Source organism: Pezoporus wallicus, unplaced genomic scaffold (assembly GCF_028554395.1).
Source record: "Pezoporus wallicus isolate ANWC-B61680 ecotype Strahan unplaced genomic scaffold, APGP_CSIRO_Pwel_v1 contig_6566, whole genome shotgun sequence".
Taxonomy (NCBI): domain Eukaryota; kingdom Metazoa; phylum Chordata; class Aves; order Psittaciformes; family Psittacidae; genus Pezoporus; species Pezoporus wallicus.
This window is the reverse complement of record NW_026638763.1, coordinates 1,066,166-1,089,761: the sequence shown is the minus strand read 5'-3', so window position 1 is coordinate 1,089,761 and position 23,596 is coordinate 1,066,166. Positions and strand designations below refer to the sequence as shown.

The following is a 23,596-nucleotide window of genomic DNA, read 5'->3' as shown; positions in this document are numbered from 1 at the left end:
TTGGTCTGTGCCAGGAGCTGCCTCCAGTGTTCCTTAATCTGCATAGCACTAGTATTTCATCTCATGTAAAAGTTTCCTCCAATACCTTGCACAGCTCTCTTAGGAGAGGTCAGAAACCATTTTGATGCCGGGGCATCCCTGGCTGTTGGGTGTGCAGGTAGGATAGTGCATTGGTGGCAGTGAGGTGGCACCATGGGCAGCCATCAGTGCACTCACGACACACGTGCTGAGCCTTTGCCTGGAGATGACTCTCTCCCTCGGGGGCAGTGCAAAGCTCCTCTCCCACTTTGGGTCAGTCCTCAGCTCGACTACTTCAGCAGAGCTCTCCAGGGTCAGACCATGCAGCATTACTCCCAAAGTTTTAACAAGGCTCCAGCTTAATCAGGCAACACATTTCAGCAGCTACACGCATTACACTTAACATCTTGCTCGCTGCGTTTCTCTCTGGGAATGACATGCTGAATAATGGAGAAAGTGAATTACATCTTTGCTTCTGTTGGGATTATATGTACCTGCTAGAGGCTGGGCTGTGTTGGTAGCCCAGGTAGTCCCTTTTCCTCTTCAGAAATGCTGTATATAAAATTCCGTGCTGTTCCACCGCTCATTGACCAAGTATAACCCAGCACCATCTTTCGTACTGGGGGCAGATCTATCTACAGATCATGCTTACCTCAACTCAGGTTTCCCACCTCAGTTTAATGAAGTGGGCAGTGCACCATACATAGCGCAGAGGAACAGTAGCCACAACATGCTTAAACTTATGTTGAAATCAGAGCTGCCTATCCCCCTAGAATTTCAGGCAGCTAGTTTAGTTTCTGGTGCATCACAAAATTGAGCTGAACAGTAAAAATAAGGTGATTCTGTGAGCCACCATTTCTATGAAGATATTTTGTGCACGTATGCTTAAAGGCATGTGTGTCTAATTTATGTATTCCATATGCTTTATTTATTCTCTTTAACAACAACTGAGAAGAAGCTTAATTCGAAAGAATCAGTGGTGGTTATGTAGTTATGTGTAGTTTGAAAGCACTGATGTATTCTTGGATGCTGGTTGAAACTATGGCCTTTATAAGTCATTATTCATTATAATTTTGAGGGTTTTCTCACTTAAAAATATTTGTTTTCAGACCACAACACTGGTCTCCCTATGGAAGCAGCTGTTTCCATCTGGCATTGAGATCCTATGGAGCAGCTGAGGAGGGGGATGGCTCTTCGTATCCATGATGCCTGGATGCTTCTTTTTGTAATCCCTGCTTTGGTCACCCCAGCTGCCATCAATCATGAAGACTACCCTGCTGATGAAGGGGACCAGACCTCCAGCAATGACAATCTGATCTTTGATGACTACCGAGGGAAGGGCTGTGTGGATGACAGTGGCTTTGTGTACAAACTGGGAGAACGTTTTTTCCCGGGGCATTCCAACTGTCCCTGTGTCTGTACTGAGGATGGACCTGTTTGTGATCAGCCAGAATGCCCTAAAATCCACCCAAAGTGTACAAAAGTGGAACACAACGGATGCTGTCCAGAATGCAAAGAAGTGAAAAACTTTTGTGAATATCATGGGAAAAATTACAAAATCTTGGAGGAATTTAAGGTATGAAACCCTTTCTTCAGTATTTTCTGTTAGTTTGCGCTAGGACTTGTATTTATTTCTGTTGTGGACTCTCAAAGTCACTCTGTTTCCTTACAGCTGTTAATTAATGCTAAAGCTGAAGTCCTTTTTAGCTGTGATGCAGGTCTGGCTAATGTAAAAGCTGCCACCTCCCCCCTTATGTGCACTCACTGAGGGCTAGTGGTCATTCAGAAGCTCCCATGTGAAATACCAGCCCTCATAAGCTGCTATTCTGAACAACCTCCTTCTTTGTTCATAGTATGAATCAAGTTGGACTACCAATGGGGTTGGTAAAAGAGGTGGTAAACCAGTACTGAGTGCTTTTTAAGAGCCCCTTTTCCAGTTTGGATAGCAAAATCTGATGGCATGGTACTGAGAGCTGTTAACTCGTAACTGTATGAGAATGCAAGTAAGTAGATCAAAATCTATACTTAATATTTTCAGTTCAACTGTGATAAGGCTGTCTAGAATGGCGGAAGATCAATTCCTAGGCAGATGACCATATCAAGTAATGATAAGTATGGGGTTTAATTGTAATGGTTCAGTTCCCATTAGGAAAGTTGTTAGGAAATCCTTCTGGAATATATCTTCAAAATAAGACCAGATTTTCAAAATCCCATTACCCTTTGCACAACCTGCATCTCTCATTCTAATGAGTTTGATTGCATGTTTTCAATTCTCCTAAGGAAAATAGCATTTCACAATGAAGAACGGAGTCTTTAAAGGCAATAACTATACACAAGTTTGTTCTCCCAGGTCATGTGGCTTTTAAGATTTGTGCCCCCATAGTTAACAACAGCCTGTAACTTTTCATGGCTGTATGCCTGATCTCGTTATGCACTTGCCAATTTATTCTCTTTTCTGACAATGAAAGTACTTCCACGGAGGTCTGTGTATTACAAAAGCTCTTGGTGACATAGGTCTCAATTTCCTTTTTCCCAGATACTGTAATTTTCAGTGAAGGTAGTATTTAGTTCCTTCCCCTTTTGTCATATGTAGTTTATGTTCATCTTTTTCTGTCCATCTGCAAATGCAGTTTCTTAGTATTGGCAAGACAGTTCAGTGTCATAGGCACAAGCCAAAACAAATATATGAGGAGCATCTCCTTGAGGGCCATCCTGATCAACCCGTTCTCTGCTCTGCTGAGGAATGTGAAGATGTTGATCTTGTGAAGTGCTTAAATAACACTTTCTTCTTGCCCTAGGGAGGCCTATCCCAGCTTCATCCCAAGATCATGGTTCAGTGATCCCATTTTGAGTGCTGAGTTGTCAGGTGGTAAAGTATCCCACCTAGGTGCAATTCTGATATATGGTCAGGTTCTTAAATGAGAGTTATAAGGACTGTTTTGGAGAGATTTTAGAAAGGAGAAATGTATAAGGACCCTTTCCAGAGAGATTCCAGAGGGAAAACAATGAGATGGATCTTCTCATTAAAATATCTTTTGCATGTGAATGAAGTACAAAAGTACTGATCACTTTTCCTGAAAGAAATAATTGCACTCTGATAATGGATTGAAGGGTAGAGAAACATATTTTAGGGGAGAAAGGCTGTTAGAGCAGTCTGGTTTATTGTTTGCTGTGTTCAAAACCTGTGGGTTGAAAAGTGAAATTCCAGTATCTTCCGAGAAGCACAGAGTAGATGGTGGCACACCACTCACACACTCACCACTCATACACACGGTAGCCTATTCCAGGCTGTGAGATCTTTCACTTAGTTTACTTGACTGTCAAGCTTTTGACCTGAAACTGTGTTTTGCTGAGAGCTCAATACCCTGTGGAGTAGGGCAGAAATGGTTTGGGTTGTTTTTTTGGTTTTAATCTATGTTTTTACATAGGATAAGTAGTGAAATTCTTTTTTGCTTCTAAGTAGAAGAAGAGATTCAGGCAATGGAGGATTACTGTGCACTTTCAGGAGCGTTTGAGGGGGAAAAAGGAGCACCTCTGAGCTATGACTTCATAAACCCTATGGGAAAGACAGAACTTCTGGGTTCAAGAAACTGCTGCTATGAAGGGGAAATCTTTAGTTCATTGAAGCATCCAAGCATTTTTGACTGTTTACTTCGCAGAACAAAGATTTTCACCTGCTGTCTCCGCAGATGACATTCTGAGCAGTTTACAGGTTTTACAGGCTCCAAGCTCTGTTCTTCCCTCATCCTGTAGAATTTATAAGGTCTGCAAACTTTCTCAAGTCCATTCCACACACACTGAAGTTGAAGAGGGGTTTGCTGCAGTCATTCTAGCTCAAACCCAGACTGTTTTCAGTTAGAAGGGAGGCACTGTTTTATGTGGGCTTGTAACGCGTTCACCCACTTGATTTACTTTTTCTAATATGTAGGTTCCAAATCATCATCCACAGAAGTGCTTGTCACTGCTTAGTTACAGCTGAAATAAGCCTCCATTTAAAAACCTTTTGCAAGTGTGAATCTATGTGTGTGCCAGGACTTGTTCATCCTGGAGAAAAGAAGGCTCTAGGGAGACCTTAGAGCAGCTCCCAGTGCTACAAGAAACCTGGAGAGGGGCTTTGAACAAGGACCTGTAGGGACAGGACAAGGGGAATGGCTTTAACCTGCCAGAACACAGGAGATTGAGATGAGCTCTTAGGCAGAAGCTCTTCCCTGTGAGGGTGCTTAGGCACTGGCACAGGGTGCCCAGAGAAGCTGTGGCTGCCCCAACCCTGGCAGTGTTCAAAGCCAGGCTGGATGGGGCTTGGAGCAACCTGCTCTAGTGGAAGGCGTCCCTGCCCATGGCAGGGGGCTGGAAATGGATGAGCTTTGAGGTCCCTTCCAACCCAAACCAGTCTGGGATTTTGACTGACTCATCTTGTAGAAATTTCAACTGCCTTATCTTTCACAAATTAGGATTTTCTTCTTTTTTCTTTTTTTTTTCTTTTTTTTTTTTCACTAGGAAATTTTCTTCCCTAGGGTATCAAAATCTGTGAGAGGTTTACATTTAGGAAAATTTTCATGCCTGGTTTCTAGATTTCTGCTTAGGTTTGTGGTGAGAAATCCAAATGCAATTTAATGTAGTGTTTTTTCCTTAACATTGGCAGTAACTGTGAGTATCTTCATACAGTAGTAGTTACAAAGGTCCATTTCTTGAATATTTAGCTTTCTTCTAGTGAACTGATCTTGTACCTTGGATTTGTTTTGACTCGTAACAATCGTTAAGTGCAAAATACAAACAGCAACAAGCCATCTAGTTTAGACAGCTGTCCTAATGTGTATTCTTGTGCCCCTAAATCCTTATCAGGTATAAATGAAATGCTGAAATGAAGTTCACTTGTAAATCTAAACCCATTAGTAGTTTTTCTTGTATACTTCTGTAAAATCTTGTGTTCCTTACAGATGGTTTAGTAACTCCATGTAGCATCTTCGTAGCTCTGCTGTGGGTCCTGGGAAATCATTGTGGGTTTGGGACCCCAGCTGCCCATACAGAGAGTGCCTTATCCCCTTGGTTTGACTGGGATTTAACCCCAACTTTGGCTGAGGCTGTGGTTCCACATAGAAACCCCTGCAGAAAAGGTCATCACAGTCTCTGAGGTGAATCAAGATCTGACTCAAGTATGTCTAATACATAGAACAGTATTCAGGATTATGATTCCTGTGGAGCAGTATGCTGGAGAAAGGAGAAGTCTGGTGACTTTTGCTGGCATCCATCTATCTCTTTTCTCTCTCATTTTCCACTTCTCTCCTCGTTGACCTCAAATCTGGTCTCTTGCATCTCCTCTGGTCCCTCTCAGAGACAAACACAAAGGTGATACTTGGCTGTGGTGGCTGCAAGGGAAGATGTGGAGGATGCTGCAAGTCTCAGGCAGTCTCTCTGTTTTCTCCAGAGAGATCGGGCAGGGATTCTCAGGGTCACTTAGCAGCTTGCTTTTTCTCCCACACAGGAGCTGTGTTTTGATTTCAGTCGTGGCAGTTAAGGTCTGAGTCCCAAATGCTCTGCACTCGCCTGTACTAGCAGAGATCTTTCAAGCAGGTTGTTAACCCTCCCCTTTCTTCCCAGAGAGAGAAGACGAGCAAATACCAACTCAAAGAGCAGTCTCAGGTATTGTTAAGTCCACATGGTTGTGTTTTAAATGAATGTTCCCAGGCAGCAGCTTATATAAACTTAAGGGGACGGTGTACCACCAGCATGATGGGTGTTCATTGGCAGCTTATGGAGGAGAAGTGCAAATGTCAGTGAGACAACATTTTTCCTAAGTGCTGATTGGTTTTCACTCTCCTGCATAACTTGCTGACCGAAAAGCACACACCTACCCACATTAGAGAAATGCAGTTTACAGTGTGGTTAAGTAGTATTTGTAGCCACAGTTAGAAGCCATTTGAAGAGGGGTCTTGGGTGACATGGTCTAGTGTGAGGTGTCCCTGCCCATGGCAGCCCCCTGCCATTGGAACTAGGTGATCTTAAGGTCCTTTCCAACCCTAACTATTCTATGATTCTATGATTAGGCTGTCAGTTGGAAAACTCCATAATCACTTCCAAATTTCCCAGATCTCTCACCACCCAATATAGGCATATCCAGAATAATCTTCTATGGACCTATGTCAATCTGTAGCAAAATACCCTCACTGGGAAATGAATGATGAGTTCACAAGAGATTTTCAAGCTAACGTCTTGAAACATTCTCTTCATTGGAGACCTTACAGACAGGAACTGCTCCCTTTTCCTTCAGGAGAGCAAGTCCTGGTGACGTGGGGTTTGGTAGCATGGTGCCATCCTTCTCAAAGTCAATGGCAGAAATTTTCTAGGCATTAAAATACCTCCGTTCGCCAGGCAGGACTTTGGGTGTGTTATCCTTTGGGTGGTAATGCAAGAGGCTTTGGCATTACAACTTGGCTTTCTGGTAGTATTCAGGAGAGAAGATCCGCTTCAACCTGAACTTGAGCTTGGAAACAGCTCTGAATATCAAGGACATTTTTTGAGTGCTCTTCAGTGGCCACCCTGCTTTCTGCCAAGCATAGAGCTGCAATTTCTTCCAGCCTATGGCTCAGCCAGTGCTTAACCTCTGGTGCTGCCTTTCATCTGTCTGCCCTTCCCAATGACTTGCACCTCCTTTTCCTCTCCCCTCCCACCTTCACTGCTCCCAAACTTATCTGCACTCAAAAGGTGCCTAGATGGTGCCCAGACGTTTGTCCCTTGCATAAAGTAGAAGTGTGGAAAATGGGAGAACAAATCTTTCTCCAGGGTAGGCCTCTGCTCTGTGAAAAACAAATCCAAACAAAACAGAAAAGAAGGAATTCTATGAATTTTAGCTTCATTCTAGGGCAAAACCTCCACTGACTAGAAAAGAGCCAGGATTTTACTGCTGGAGTTCTACTTTAGTTTTCTTCCCTATGTTTCCTGCCAGTATATCTTAAGTTCATTGCTTTGTTTTGTCTACAAATCATCTGTAATCCTTCAGCTAGGGCTTCTGTATGTAGTAGACTTTATGTCTTCTTGAGCAGCACTTTGCACAGTGGGGATCACAGCTCTAGCAGGGATCTTGGGGTATAATCAGAATCCAAAATAAATGAGGGACTATATAAGCATAGCATTATCATATACTAATTCTCAGCTCATTATGGAAACTGTTACTTCAGAACAGTGGCACCTCCTTCTCCTTTGTTAATGCTCTTTAAAAATGTTTTATTAATGCAATTATCTCAATATAACTTAACAAAGTAAGACCTCTCATCAGAAGGCATTAGCGCATGGAGGAGTGTATTCAGCTGCTATCTCAGCATCTCTCAGTCCCTGAAACGCAGTGTGTCTATTCTGCCGCTGGAGAAAAGGAGGCAGTGAAATCAAAAAGTGATTTTCCAGCCCCAGAACCATGCCAGAAATAGAAATTAAGTGGTGCAAACTACAGCGTGGCTCTGACCACTAGTTACCCAGCTTGGGAGTGCAGCCTTATCAAATATGAATGAAACACCTGGGACATTCCCGAAGCATTGCTGATGGGATGATGCTGTTAGGGGGAAAACGAGAGTTTGTTGCAGCCCTGGGTTGAAAGGGAAGGTGATGGGGAGAAGTGTGCAACCATAGATTGGCTGGTGTGGTGCAGAGGCTGCTCTGAGAGCCCTTCATCCCTGTTCAACTGTCCAGCTGCAGGTCTGGACTGTGGATACTGTGGTTTGCGTCAGCGTGAGAGAACAGAGATACAGCACCTTAAATCTGAGGAGCTTCACTAGGCCACTAGAGAGACAAAGTAGGGAGAAATGGAAGGTTCTTCAGTGAATTGTCTTCTCTGTTACAGGAGTGTTGACTTTCCTGAATCTTGGAAAGTGCTCAAATCATGGCAAAACTCATCATTGCAAAAACTAGCACTATTACAACCTTTTGGTAGTACACTGAAGCTGTCTTCCATATTACTGGTAGTTTTTAGACAGAGCTTCACTCATGAATTCCAAGCAACTGATTACTATCCCAAGCCAGCCTGAGGATTTTAATATAGGCATTTTTCTCTCCAAGATGTGTGCAGCAGATTTTTTTCCCTACTATGACTCAAACTAATGGGGCTTCTTTTTTGCTGCTTCTTCTCCTTGTGTGTGCTGCAATTTCACGTACGGCTAGAAAATCATAATACAAAAGAAATTTCAATAACGTGCCTGTGCTTTAATAAAAGGAGCCATGAACAATGCCAGCTCTGAAGATAACGCACAGTCATTGAAATCAGACAGGGGAAACAGAGCATCAGTCAGATGGAAAAGTATGATTTATTATCTCCCTCCTGGCAAAATTACAGTGACAATGTCTATGCAAAGGAATCTGAAATTACTGACTTACTGTATTTCTGTCATAATTTGTACCAAGAAAACATACTAAAATTGATACGTATGTCACATTGATCTATAGTGATACCTCTTTCTTAAATTCTGTTATGTACTTAGCTACTCACTCTTTAACATACGTATTACATTATGCACAGGTATATTATTATGATAGGGGAAAGAAGATGGGCTGTACTCAGAATTTTGCTACCAAGAATCCATGCTGTTGTTTTCCCCAGATCACAGTAATACATGGAGGCCCAAAAAGCTCAGAGCTCAGTGGTGCCAGCTGTGCCACACACACACACACTGTCTCAGACCTCTCCATTGAAATAGATGAGACCCAAAACTTGCACATCAGCATGATTCAGAGTCACCAGGAATTAAGCACAAGCTCCTGTGTTTTAATTACAGTGCACTGGTGCAGGAGAGCAGTGCAGCATTTGGCCTGTACGTGCAAGCCCAAGGGGTTGGTATTTTTCCAGTAAATATGACACAGGAATTAACCTGTGCCCAACATTTGTACCGCCAAAGCTGTGGCTGGGCTTCCACTTCAGGAAATAGCTCATTGGCTCTGCTTGCTTCCAGAACTGGGGGCTGTCCAGGGAGCTGCTGAAAGAGAGGAGGTACCTCTGCACAGCCAGAGAAGAGGTCTGTGAAGAAAATGGGATGTGTAGGACATGCAGCTGTTACCAGCTCCTTCCAGGAGTGGTGAACTCAAGTCTGAGGCTTTATTATTGTGCCAGGCAATGCTCAGTGGCACCAGGGGAAGAAGCGCTCATCCCTTGGTTCTCGCAGTCTGTGTCCATCTGTGTCACCCAAGATGTTTCTGTAGGGCTGGTGGGTCTGAGGTCCACAATCAGCTTGTGATTGTGAAGAATTTCAGCCATTGAAATGCTGACAGGTCATTGGTGAGAAGTTTGTTAGAAACCCATTTCTGCCAGAGCAAGGGGAAGTGCGGGTGTGCGTTTGTTGCTGCCGGAATGTGCTGAATGCAGAATTGCATTCGTAAAAAATAATGCTCGGTTAGCTAATTACCCTAGTTACTAGTTTTAAGAATATAATTAGATAAGCCATGTAGTGAGCAATGCCCAGTCTAGCTGCAAAATAAAAATACAAGTAGCATGAGGCTTCCATACTCTTCATTCTGTGTTGCAGTTCAGAGGTAGTTCTTTGGGAATTGTAATAAAATGGGTAAGCTTCAAGGAGCATTAGGGCTTGAAGCAGCTCCTCAAAGCAGGGAATCTCTCAGTCTGTTAACTGTGGTCAGCCCAGGCAGGAAAACTTTCTGATGGTTAAGCCAGTGTACTCCCTGTGTTAGCAGACTCCAGCTCATCACAGATAACCTATTCAAACCTGTTTTCATTTCATATCCTTCCCAGCTTGTGCTCATAACCAAACGTAGCAGCATCCCCTGAGGGACAGAAACCTCCTGGACTCTGCTGGCTTCTCTCCTGAGGGTTTAAGCAATGGGAACTGGACATAAGTGGCAGGCTGTGGGTTACATCAGAGTGATTTGTGTCAGCAACTCAGGGGTCCTAGTGATCATTGCACTTTGTGTGGAGATGGAATCCCTTGTGATCATTGTGCTATGGGCAAAGGGTATGAGAAGTGTCCCCATCAATACCACAGTGAGGAGGAAGAAGAAACAAGGGAATAATTCCCCTGGGTCAACTGCAGTATTGTGCAAAGAAATGTTTTGTTTATTGTTTAAATTGCATGAATGTTCTTAGAAAAGGGGGGGATAGGTAACTTAGAGATACGTCCTGTTACAGAACATTGTGAAATCTGTGCGCTGAACAAATAAACACAGAAGGAGTGGAATTTATGGGGGCTAAAATGGCGGTCAGACTTGTGATAGACGTAATATTTCTTTACCCGGAGACAAGACCCCAACAACAGGTGGAGAAGACAACAGGATTGGCTGAAGAAGCCCGGAAAAAGAAGACAACAGGACTGGCTGAAACTCAAGAAGCCCGGGAAACCAAAAAGTATAAGAGACTATCCTCAGAAGTTCCCAGTGTGCGTCTTGGGCAGAGCAGAGACTCCCTGGCGCACCCAGTGCTGCTTGCTTATTGTCTCTCGATATTAATTATAATAAAAATCAATTAAAACAGATTGGCTAGGTTTTTATAACAAGGCATAGTGCCAGCTAGTAAAGAGCTGCTTTATTCCGTGGGGCAGGTTCTCCATTGCTATGAACTGCTGCAGCCTCATGGATCACAAGTGGCCCATTAGGATATTACACTGGTGTGAAGCTTGGTACCACTTCTATTCTCCTTTATGTAGTTTGCATGATGCTGACCTGTGATAAGAATTTGCCCAAGGGGGCTCCCATGAAGCCTAATCTGCTTTGCCAGATGCCAGAAAATAAAAACTCGGCTAGGCTTTCAAAAAAGTACAGACAATGAGAGAGATAAAGCAACCAGGAACAAGTCAGAGTTTGATGTGATATGTTTGCCCCTCTCCCACCTCTCGACATGCAGTGAAAACAGGACCAGTGCTGAAGCCCAGGAGCAAAGGAAACCAGAAGCACAACAAACCCAGTCAGATACATGATGTTAACCCACTGGTACAAACACACCTCATTGCTAGCCAGGAGACGGGTCTTTGAAGCAGGGCCTGGAGACAGCAAAGGAGAAGGGTGTGTGTGTGTGGATGTAATCTTGGGTGCTTAGCACCCTTGAGCTCCCATAACCTCAGCAATGTAAAGGAGGAAAGCAAGTCGGCTCCTTGACGTAAACTTGGTTCCAGCCAATGTCTTTCCTTGGGAGGAGATAAAGGTGAGGCAACAACAGAGCATGTTAATGGAGACCAGCAGTAAGCTCTTGTCTCCAGGTCCCATGCTGGAGGGAATCCTGAGCTCAGCAGAGGTGAACAAGAGCAAGGCATCCAGGAAGGAGCTGCTACTTTCGGGGGGAAGGAGGGAGCATATTGGCGTGTCAGTAGGATGCAGTAGCTCCTACTGCAGTACAAGGGGTGTGGGACCCTTAGGGTGCAGGACCCTTAGAATTAGCCTTCCATTAGGACACAAAAGGTGCAAAACTGTGTGAATTGCTGAGGCAGAATGTGATACAGCACTTAAACCTGCAGCGTGGTGCCTACAGCAAGAGGAGCTCACACCTGCCCTGGACTGCAGTGACCCAGCCAGGAGTCACCCATACACCAGGATGATCATTCCCAGCTGCCTGAGCTGCTTGGGGACATGGAGCTTGTCTTCAGACAAAGCAGACTGATTCTAAAGATTGCCTTCAGTTCAGACTAACAAGCATCAGCCGAAGCTGCCAGCTGGGCTCACTTTCCCTATTGGTATTAAAAGGAGCTTAACAAATGTGAAGCGCACACAGACATTTTGTCTGTGTCCAAACAGGGCCGCTCATTGAACATTGGAGCCACAGTCCCATCTGTCATATCCCTAACCTTTCAAAAGGAGTTCTGTTCCCTGTGCACTGAGCATGTCTGAACTAAAAAACTATTGAAATAGAGTCATAAAAATTATCACCAAAGTAATAGAGAACTCCAGTCCCCTCAGCCCCAGGGTAGGTGAGGTGCAACTATAGTAAGGAATAAAGTGAGACATATATCAAAACAAAGAGAGCGTTCTGATGAAAGAAGTGCAGTGTCATGTTGTTACAGAGAGCTTCACTGCTGCTCTCAGGAGAGAAGAGCAACCACGAGACTGCAGATACACAGCTTCTGTGGAAAAAGGGCCAGGGCTCAGCTCAAGGTTGTCTCTCTCTCTCATCAGCTAATGGAGGAGTCACTCTCCAGATCCAGAAATGGTTCCAGGAGCCTTTTAAACCCGTCAAGTTGTGTGCCACATAGCAACAAACACATGACCACAAAGCTCTCACTGCCATCACAATCCTGAATCATCAGATGTGGGCCCAGGATACCCACAATGGGGCACATACGTGCTTCTCTCCCTCATCTGGCTTACTGATCTGTAAGCTCTGCAGGAATTTCTACAACAGGATGGCAGGAGTCATTTTGTTTCCAGGTATGGACAGGCATTGTCTGGAGCTGAGGGGAGGAGAGGGATACATTAATGCAGGAGATTATAGCATCTTTATGCCTTTCCATCTCCAGAATCCAAGCCTGGTCACCAGCCTGCTGGAAAGACTCTGGTACCTGTGAAGAGACAAGCAGCAGTTAGGGGTAACTAAAATCAAGCTTTGGTTGGAGAGCTGCAGCATCTGTAGGCTAAGAAAATAGGCAAGTCATCTTCAACCTCCTTTTGGTGGGGCTGCTTTGAGTATAGGATGGAGTCACCATTTATAGAAAAGGTTTTCATTAACGTATACTTCTCTCTCATCCTTTCCATTGAGTGAGAGATTTGTCATTTCATTTCAGTCTTACATTAGCAATGTTTGTGTGCATGTTGGGAGCTCTCTTAGAAATATGGGATCTCAGCATCCACTTGTGCTGCTTCTTGGAAGCCAGTTCCTTGTTTCAGCTGATCTGCAGGATGGTACAAGCATTTTTTAATTTTGGGGTGGCACAGTTCATTTGTATTGCTAGTGCTCCATGTAAGTAGGATACAGCTCCAGTTTTTCACTGCAAATAAATTATCTAATGACTCAGTATTTTTTTTCCTGTTGCAAAATCATTTGCAGCCTGGTGGCGTTTTCCATGACTGCACTTGTCTATAATCACTCACCAGATCATTTATTTGGGCAACTTTCCACTTATGGAAAGCCCAAGTCATTACAGTTCCTGTAGCATAAGTGATGCCATGTCTCCAGTGTCTGGATGGATGACTTGTATTTTAAGTAAATGACAAAAATGAGTGAAATTTTTGCTGGTGCAAGTTTTTGTATTGGCACACACAGGAATGCACAAAAAATAGAGCCATTTACCAGACTTTTAACACAATTTAGATGGTTATTTATGCACTTATTTATGCTAATATGCTATGCACTTATTATTTATGCTAATAGCAAAGTGAGCAGCCCAGAAGAGAAATGGGCTGATGTCAATCTCCTCTTGAGGCGGGACTCACTAGCTAACCCGTTCTCTGTAGTTCAGCACCTGCAAAATTTCTCATTTAAAAGCTTTCCCTGAACTTCCTTGCAATCTCTTGCTAACCTGGCTGAGATCACAGGCAATTTCAGTAACAATCAAAATGATTCTAATTTTGATTTCAGGAATGTCTTTGATGAATGCTATCCTGGTTTCTTTTTTATTCATCTCCCTTGGTTTATGACTTCCACCTCAGCCATAATGCAGAAATTGTTTTTGCCTTCCATTTTATTCATCAGGTCATTTTTAGCTTTCTTCCCTCTTTTGCTTCCTGCCAATAAATTCACCACCTGAACCTGTAGCTACAAAAATCATTTCCATCAGAATTGCCATTGTCCTTACTGTCATTAAAAGTTACAGCTACTCTTAATGTGTAAGTGCCCAGTTTGACAGAGTTCACTTTACATGGCTTTGCTTTTCCCACTCTTTACTCTGCATAGAGCAGGACGCTGTCAGATGAGCCTGTCTTGAGAGGGGAGGCTGAGTGTGATATGAGTGCTGGCACACAGTCTCTTGAAAATTAAAAGATGGAGAGACTGTCAGCGCTGATGGTGTTTAGCTTTCTTTCCCTTGGAGTCCAGCAATGACAGGGGATGGGAGATACCCAGTCCTTCCCAGGGACACGTAGGAAAGACATGCATGTGGATACAGCTGGTGGATCTGGATCTAAGTCAAGGTACTGACAAGTGTGTGCAGAAGTACCAGGTTAGATCCATTGCATTCAAAACCACCTTGACATCAGCAGAGATGGAGATGATGGCATCTTATTTAAAGGAGGTGGGAGCTAACATGCTGATGAGTTTTGCAGTTATACCAGGAGCCCTGGCGTCTGCTCTGCGTTTGCTCTAGTTGATGGCTGCTTGGGTTTCCACGGGGCTCAGAAAGCAAGCCCACTGGCTTAATTTCCTGGTTATGCAACACTTCAAATTCCAGTCAACCAAGCAGATTTCTCCAGTTGTTCTGCCCATACTGTAAATGCCTATTTAACTGTGAAGAGTATCACAGGTCCTGATAGCAGGTCAGTTCAATTCAGCGGAAATACTTAGCTTGTCTTCTACTATGTCTATTGTAACATGATCAGATGGTTGTAAACACTTACATGAAGCTTTACAATTTCCTTCCTCAAAAGAAATGTCAAGTATTTGTGATACCATAGTTGTAAAGTGTGTATTGCTCTGTAGCTGTGTATAACTGATAAAGGGCTATTGTGCAGTAGTCAGACAGCATGAGGACATGGTCCTTAAGTGACCACTTCATGGGACCTTGTCAATGAGATAAGGTCTTCAAGTGTGATTATGGGACAAATACCCTCTTCAGGCTTAGCTGGAAAGTATAGAAAGCAGAGGGAAGAGAGCAGCCCAATAAATTCTGCTAACCGTATCTCAGAATAGATTACTCCAGGGCTATTGAGCAGCCTGGATGCTAGCTCCAGCAGAAATGTAAACTTTCTTCCATGAGGCTGAAAACTCAGGTATGAAGAAAATACCACACAATTCAGTCTCCTTTTGAAAAGGTGAGGAGAGGTCCAGAGTCTCAGGAGATGGCTGTGCTAAACATGCCTGGAGGAAATGAGGAGCTGGCATCTAAATACATAGTGGGAAGTCTGAAGGAGTTACAGGTCTGTATATAGTCTGTTAAACTACACAAGATCCACCAACTCTTGAAATACTGAGACTTGAAAGTCTGAGAGAAGCCAGCTGGATTAATCACAGCTGATTGCAGGAGACTGCAGCCTTAAAACATGGTCTGGGATCTCTCCTGAGCTGGGTGATAGCCCACATGCGGGACTGAAATGAGTGAGCTTGGAAGCAGCAGCAGTTAGCCTGGTGAATGTGACAGCAAAGTGAAAACCGAGGAAAATTGCTTCTGATTGACAGAACAAACGGGTAAAGAAAAAGTATCAGTCAGGTGTCATCTTCAGAGCTTTTTGTTTGTCTTAGGTAAATCACTCCCTTTCCACCTCTCTAGAGATGTTTGTGTAGAAGCAGCTAAGAGTAATTGACAAGCAGACATGCAGACAGAGGGATCCTTATTGGAGGCAGGGAAGAGGGGGGCTGCAGTCTAATGTTATATATATATATATATATGCTTCCTCCATTCACTCAAAAAGAATACTTACTACTCAGTAATAAGCTTTTGCAAGGCAATCTGTATGTTATAGAAGAGTCTTGCACAAGTTTGAGGAGGCAGAGTGGTGGCTTAGGGTGCTATAGTTATGGAAGCTAAGGGTGAAGTTTAGTGTTTGGGACAAGAAGATTTTTGTGACAAATGAGATAGCTCAGATACAGTAAGCTTCTTGCAAGATCTTGCCTAAAATTGTTTCTGTGATTGTACCAGCTGCCTTGGTCTAAAGAAATGTTTGATTCAGATCTCTTCAGCTGTAGAAAAGCATAAAAGTATTTTTTGAATCTGAGTTTTGAATTCAATTTTCCATTTGCTTTTCTCTACCTCTCTCTGGTAGAAGGAATGAATGAGGGGTTTAGGCTATTTTATGAAATAATTATTTGATCATAGGATCTCTCTATTTGTCCAGCAGTCCATCTGGGTGACTTGAGGTCCTGCTGAAGCCCTCAAGTATGGATCTCTCAGAGCTGTGGTATTTCTGTGGTTCTATGAAACCTAGCAGCTGACTAAAGAAAGACCCATGTAGTGCCCAACTCCATAAGAGAGGGATTCTCTTGTCACTGTGAGGAGTAGCTGGATGATCTTAGCAATCATAATTCCTACATGTGCTGGCATTTGCTTCCACAAAGAGGATAAAAATGGTGGGGAGCTTGTGTGGGCATGAAAGTGAAGATGAGGAGATATGGTACCCACATCTTGTTTGGCTTCCTCATTTCCCCTGCTCCAGGTGTATCTTGGTTTTCTTTCTGTTTCCTTTGCTGCCTTTTCCATTTGTTTGTTTATATCATCTGTCAAGTTTGTCATTATGGGTTCATGCACATAAAATCTTTATTAGCCATGCATATTCTCTATTCTCTGTTTTAATTTTCCTTCCTTCCTTCTTTGTTAACAAATTCTGCTGATTGCAGATGTTTCCCATTTGACAGCACCTGAGACTAAGGTTTTTCCAGCCACACAACCAGTTGAGTCCCGGCTCTTTTCCTCTGGTCACCCTGCTGTGCAGGATGGGGCTGTTCCCTGGTAGAAGCAGGGAATGAACCTGACCTCCCAGCCAAACCTGGGGTCACAGTCCTCCTTGAGATCAATAGAACAGAAGAGAAATAGAAGTTGAGCTGTGACCTTAGGTGTGGCTATAAACAAGGGTGTTCAGGGTCCACATCCTTGTGCTTATTTTTATCTCTTTGAAGCAACTGGCCAAAGGAGAGGTGAATCACGGTCAGTGGTGAGACTAAGAAGGTCCTTTGTGCTCTGTGTCCCACTTGATCTGCTTTCAAAAGCCCTTGAATACGTATCTACTTCTCACCAACTTAACCACAATAGGACCCTACTCTGAAAATATCAAAGAACGTATTTCCTCACTAGTTCCGAGGGTTAGTGCTGTCTCCCCTGTTGTAAGTGAAAATTGGGTAAAAGGAGTTTCAGGTGCTTTGCACCAGTTTTCCCAAGTCATAATGCTGTACTGATACCTTCTACAAAAGGACCTAGTTTGCACCTCGGGTTTTAATGATAGGTTTATTTCTTAAAATACACCTTGAACAGTAAAGGACCATGCAATTGTGTGGACATGTATTCAAGTTATGGCTGGGCACAGTGAACATCCTTCCCTGAGGATAATGGTGAGAGGAATGTCTCTGCACCAGTATCTCTTGAAATCCTTCCTAACAAATCCTTCCCTAGAGAGTCTTCTAAGAGATTATTCTGCCTTGGACAGGTGCAGTGAATAAATCATCTTATGGTCCAAGCTTTTTATGATCCTTTAATCTTACCACTTCTTCCAGAATATCAGTTTAAGAGACACCAGTAAAGCGTTTGCACTGTCTGTGTGGGAATGGCATAGCCTCTGTGCCCTCTCTGCTTTGCACTTCAGAAACCCTCCACGGTTTTTTGACCTGGGTTTTCAGTAGGGGTGAGAGTTTCTTCTCGGGATCTGTTGTCACCCAGCATTTGAACTTTAGTGGCTACAAAAGTGTAAACCACCACTTTTCCATGGGGGATGAATCTTTAAACAGTGAGTCGGGAAACAAAACTCTGGGACACCTTTCACTAATTCCCGGTTTGTCATTTGCTGCTTGGTCTGTGTCCTGGTTACATAAATAAATAGAGGACTTTCTTGGCCAATGTCCCATAATTGTTCCACAAGAAGGGTAGCTACAGGGAAATTAATAGCTGAGTCCACAGTAAAAAGATGCTCAATCAGTGTGCTTGTGGTAAAGCCCTTTTGAAAAGGGACTCGGATGTTAGCATATCTGAGACATTTATAAACTAAGTGGTCAGGAAGGCTGGAGTCACCCATGGAGGTGAGGGCTGGGTAAGAACCATGGTAAGGGACATTGGGGGGCAAGTGAGCAGAGTGGTCAGATAGAGGAAGATCTTGGAGGCAAGACCAAGTAGCTTGACCTTGATAAGATGGGGAAGAGGAGGTGGCTGAGAAGAGTCTTCTTGTTCTGCCAGAGCAGACTTTTTGTTTGCTGCCTGTCGCTTGTACCACGGAGGTGTGCTTTCCTTCTTCAGTTGTGTGCAGTTCTTCCCTCTTGAAAAGTTGCTTTCAGTGTCAAGCAACATCATGGTCTATTACGGTGTCATTTTCATGTTGCACGAACAACGCAAAAGCAAAAGATGTGAACGTCATGTCTCATTTACTCAGTTGCAGAGTCGTTCAGGGGCATCTTCTACTTGTGCTGATCATCTTTAAGCCGTAGATGGGCTGCAGTCCTGGAAATGCATCATGTATTTCTTAGCATTACAGCCACTATAGTAGTGAAGATGGGGACAAGTCCTGAAGGATACATCAGTGAAAGTCCCTGCAAATCACAAGATCTAGTTCTACTGCTCCATATAATTAGCGATTAAGATGAGTAAAAACAAAGCAGCAATTTTCTTATTGATCCCTCAGCAAATAGTTCTATTTTCTTCTGTATTGTTTCTTCTTATTAAATAGCCTTGAATAAGAAATGTCAGTCAAGTGAATTTAGATTCCTGGTGCTTTAGACAGAAATCAAAGCAGGATTGAATGAGGAAAGATAATTAGAGAGAGGAATTCCACCTCCACAGACTTCCTCCGTTGCTCGAGGAGTGCTGATTTTATCTAAATTGCCAAAGCTGTGAGCAAATGAGGGGTGATGGGAATTATAGACTGCAGACGCTGAGACAAAGCAAGGGAAGCTTCAATTAGTGCATTTTAAGGTAGAAATGAATTTCCTGGGAATAAATTATTTGACTCAAGACATACAGAGCTTCTTAGAGGCGAACTGAAAAGCTTTTTATCTGCCAGAACCAGAGTTCACATGTTGTATCTGTCTCATAGAAATGAGTGACCATCACTGGCATGTGAAACACATGGGGAAGAATTCTCCTTTCCTTTGCATCTGTTTATTTTAATATATATAGAGAAAGGAATTATCATTTCTGCAGATTCCCATCAATGCAACAGAAAGAAGATTTTTTCAATACCCACATTTTCTTTATCACTAACATTAAGTGTCAGTGATTGACCTGCAGTTGCTGAGGAATTGGGAATTGCGTATTGAACATACAGGTACTGAAAGGAAGTGATTTTCCTTTCAGATTCTCCTCTTATCCTCCTTTCTCAGCTCTGTTGTCATCCTTTCATCACACTTGCACACACGTAGGACACTGTGAACCTTAGAAACTGACCTTTACGTTTTTCAGCAGATTTCCATAGCTTTTCAAAGGGTGAGAGCGTGACAATTCTTTGTTACTCAGAGGTGGATAGAGATTCCTGTTTGAATTGATGGAGCTGAAATGGAACGATTTAGCTGGGTGTTTTAATCCAGAACTCCCTGACTTCAGCAGAATTATTCAAGCTCTTAATTATTCAGCAGAATTATTCAAGCTCTTTATATATTCTGTGTGAGGCAGTTGCTCACAAACCTTGTTGAAAACTGGGCAAAACTGGGGCCAGGACCAGGTCTAATGGTTATGTTATGGGAGTGCTTACAGACCCCTGATACAGGTACTGCACAAGCACAGAATAAAATGGTTTTGCCCCTCCAAGAACAACACTGTTCTCCTCTGTTCTGAAAAGTAGGAATGTAAGCACATTGAGAGGTTGGCAAATGGGCAGGCCACCCTGTCAGCACCTTTCCAACAGCTTGGGGTTTTCTGGCAATGGCAGTCTACATGAGATACGAGTATGCCCCATCCCTGGAAGTGTTTAAACAGCTTGGACAGGGCTTGGAACAACCTTGTCTAGTGGAAGGTGTCCCTGCCCATGGCAGGGTGTTGGAACTGGATGATCTTAAGGTCCTTTCCAACCCAAACCATTCTGTAATTCTGTCATCTGGAAAATTGCCCTGTCCGCCCTTCCTGGGATGCGCCACCACTCATGATCTTCCAAAAATCCAACTGTGCTTCCAGCCAAATATGTAAGATAATAACAAGTGGGTTAGAGCAGAGGGATGACCTAGTGGTTTCCGCTCAGTCTTTTTGACAAAGGAACCTCATGAAAGCCTAAACACCCCATGCCTGCTCTGGGAAAACAGGTATCCTGTTCGCTAGTTTGTCTAATGTTCCAGTTGCCTATTTCAGGTGTTGCTATTTTGTCCTATAGGTTAATTTATATTACCCGTGATGAATGAATGCAGTCAAGAGGTGTTGAACGCTAATGTGTTTATCTTATGGCAAGATAGAAATGTTGCAAACTTGTGAGCTACAGGAGGAAATGGGCTAATTTTAGATTTGTTCCTAGCCCTCGCCATGCGAATGGTGTCGCTGCGAGCCCAGCAATGAAGTTCACTGTGTTGTAGCAGACTGCGCAGTTCCTGAGTGTGTCAACCCAGTCTATGAACCAGAACAGTGTTGTCCTGTCTGCAAAAATGGTAAGAAAGTACCGTGTTGGCTTTAACAAACAGACATAAAGGAAACAGTTTATTAAAATGTTGTTACTGATGCATCGCCAGGAGATTTGCTTCCATCAGCACAGGGTAGTGGTGGGTCTGTTGCTTCCCCTTGTGCCTGGGCTTCATGTACAAGGTGGCAACTGTGAAAACTAAGGCTTCCCTTCCTGGCCTGTGTCTTCTCATTGAAACTGATGGGACTGCTGACTTAAGTAAGGCATTAGAGGAGTGAGTCCTGGTATCTGAGATAGTCGCTTCATATCTTTGCTTTTTTCTCATAATTCGTCTAACGTGAAATCAACTATATAACTAAAAAGAGAGTTTCTGTCCTAAATTAAGAAACCGATTATTATTACCTAAAACTAGGGGAAAATTCACAGAAATTGATGGCAAAACTTCCATTGGGGGTAATAAAACACCCACCAAGCCTGTAACATTGTTAGTTGTGTGCTGGAGTCTGTGTGTGTAGTGTTGGCCCCCGTTGCCCGTCTGAAAAGATTTATTGAATTGAAGTCTAATATAGCAATACTTTCAAGAAAGGTTTTGGGATGACTGAAAGTGCCTCTTCAAAAAAGAAATCTGTTTCCAAGAAGGTCTCCCCAGTCTTGTACCACAGCCTGTATGCACATATGTCTCTGGAAAAACATCTTTCTAGTGCACATATGAAGCGAGATTGAAAGATGAGCTAGCATCACATAAACATCTTCATGGCTTTCTTGACATATAAGAAATAGCTACTTAGTCTCATCTTCTTGTGATTGGAATTCACTGTCCATATATATTTCCTCTTGCATACATCACCACTGCTGGATAAGAGTAATGGTTGCTTTTGGATCTAAATGAAAATGTTTAGAAAGAAATAACATTTTCAACACATTTTCTGCTCATTAAGATGGAGAAAAAGCAAAGAGTTGGAAATGCAAAATATTTTTACTAAAGGAATTGGCATAAATAATTCTAGTCTGGAAAATTGTACCCAAAATACTACTTGTAACCTTGAGGTTTATATTAAACAATTATTTTTACTCAAAAGTGTTTGAAAGGTTTTCATTTAGAGCTTTATGTTTCTATTGAAAAGCAGAAAATGTTCACAGGAAATGTCATTGGGTTGTAGTTGTGGATGAACTTAAGAGAAAAGCTGTGTTAACCAGCTCTGTCCACCACCTTCATGTATGTCCCACTGCGCTTGGGTGTGAGGTTTCCCATTGCACTCTGCAAGATTGATGTCTTGGGTTGATGACTGGGAGGGGTAACAGTGGCCATTGCTGTGCCTGTCACCACAGCTCAGATTCATTTACACCCAAACAAATGCCTCTTGTGTGTGTTTGGCCTCTGTGTTCCCATCAAGTACAGGGTGCCATGCTGAATGCCCCTCATTTACAGTGGCAGCACTTGTCAGTTCCTTCCCATCTGGTTTGCTTCACATGAATCCAGCCTGTGAGCAGGCTTCCCAGGAGAGTATACTCAAAGGTGGCTTCACATGGGTCCAGGAGCTGCTGGATTTCCCTATCAACACCATGACCACTTCCTCTGATAACCAGACTCCCCCAGTTCAGGGGGTTGGTGGCTTTCTGTAGTCCCCAACATATCTGATGATCAGGAAAGGGCATCATCTTTCTTCTAAAGACAGTCAGAGTGCCCAGGTAACAAGGAGGACAGGGAAGGAAGCAGCTCCTACTGATGGGAATGAGGATGGGAGGACAGAAAGAAAATCAGACACCTGGTGAAGAGGCTCCAGGGCACAGTGTCATGATTGGAACTAGGAGCCAGGAGGCTTCCTCCATGGTTTTGCCGAATTTCTCCACTCCTGTCTTCGCTCATTAGTTGGAGGTATAGATATAAAATTGTCTGAAAACTATTTTAGGCAGGGAGGTATTTCTCACCATCCTCTTAAGAGCAGCCTGTATGCCTGATCTCTGGGGCCAGGGAGACCAGGGCTTGCAGCAACAGCGCCGACAGCTCCCTTCATCCATCCAACGGTGGGTGGAGAGGCGGTGCAGTGGCGTGGCTGTTCCTTCGGGGGTGCTGTGGAGGGGAGCTGAACGCTTTCTGCCGTCCCATCCTAGCTGTAGGTATGAAAACCCACAGCTGGCAGGGCTTCCTGCTCCTCCTGCAGAGCTGGAGATGACTGGCCAGGTTTGGCGTTACCATTTGCAGATGAAATTAAATCATTCACACGATGTTAGAAGTCAGTAGGCACCAACATAGTCTCCATTGTCACAGGGAATCTAATGGGCAGGTTTTGTTACTGCTCTTGGATGTGGCTCCAAGTGTGGCGCACACCCCTTGCCTCCCTCCAACATTTTGGGAACTTCATGTGAAAGAGTAGCAGACGTTGCTATGTCTCTTACCCCTGTGAATCCCTCTGACACTACCTAATGAATGAGGATCACAGTGCTTTAAGCTGTCTAGTCATCTTGAGACCAGAATGTTATCTTTCAGCTCTCCGCTGCAGCCAGCCAATTAAAGCTCAGTCTTACAAATGCATGAAGATAACAAAAGCTGACAGACCCACTTAAATGACTGAAAATCCTTTTTTTTCTTTTTTTAATTTATTTGTTTTTTTCTTCAGTCCAGTAGCTATTGCTAGTGGTGAAGGCAGTTACAGTGCCGTGTTTCAGTGTGATGAAAAGATTTTAGCTTCATCTCAGTCCCTGCAGTCATCATTTTAGACTGGCAAACAGGAGAGCTCAAGGGATACAACTTTTGGGTGGATGGGGAAGTTAATCCCTAGAACAACATGTAGTGCAAATCCTCATTCCAAAAGCTACTCCTTAAAATTTTGGTAAAGATCCTCGTTTTAGGTTAAAACACAACCCTGCGTTTGCTGCAGTCTGCTAGCAGCATAGCTTACCTTCTTGTTTAGCTTTTGCTGCCATTAATGGAAGAATAATTTCCTCTCAATACATTCAGATAGTTTTTCACACCATTCTTAATTATGTCTTGCCAAGGGCAAAAGTGCTGTGAATCAGTGAGCACTGGCACAGGGTGCCCAGAGAAGCTGTGGCTGCCCATCCCTGGCAGTGTTCAAGGCCAGGTTGGACAGGGCTTGGAGCAACCTGCTCTAGTGGAAGGTGTCCCTGCCCATGGCAGGGGATTGGAACTTGATGATCTTCAGGTCCTTTCCGACCCTAACTATTCTATGATTCTACGATAATGCAAAAATCTGTTGAATCTAACATACCTGACCTGAAGATACATAAAAAGCCAATACCAATTTCCCTCCCCCTA

General features: G+C 43.4%; 1 protein-coding gene across 3 annotated transcripts in view; it reads left to right on the top strand.

Moving 5' to 3' along the window:
* The window catches only part of VWC2L (von Willebrand factor C domain containing 2 like), a 52,237-nt gene that overhangs the window by 1,940 nt on the left and 26,701 nt on the right, over positions 1 to 23,596 (top strand). For 2 of the 3 annotated variants that reach the window (XM_057412385.1, XM_057412386.1), the window contains exons 2-3: positions 1,128 to 1,594; positions 20,218 to 20,347. In XM_057412385.1, the coding sequence (XP_057268368.1) occupies positions 1,184 to 1,594; positions 20,218 to 20,347 (541 nt within the window). In that variant the 5' untranslated portion in view covers positions 1,128 to 1,183. The remainder of the gene's footprint in view (positions 1 to 1,127; positions 1,595 to 20,217; positions 20,348 to 23,596) is intronic. The other variant, XM_057412387.1, reaches the window with a different exon arrangement.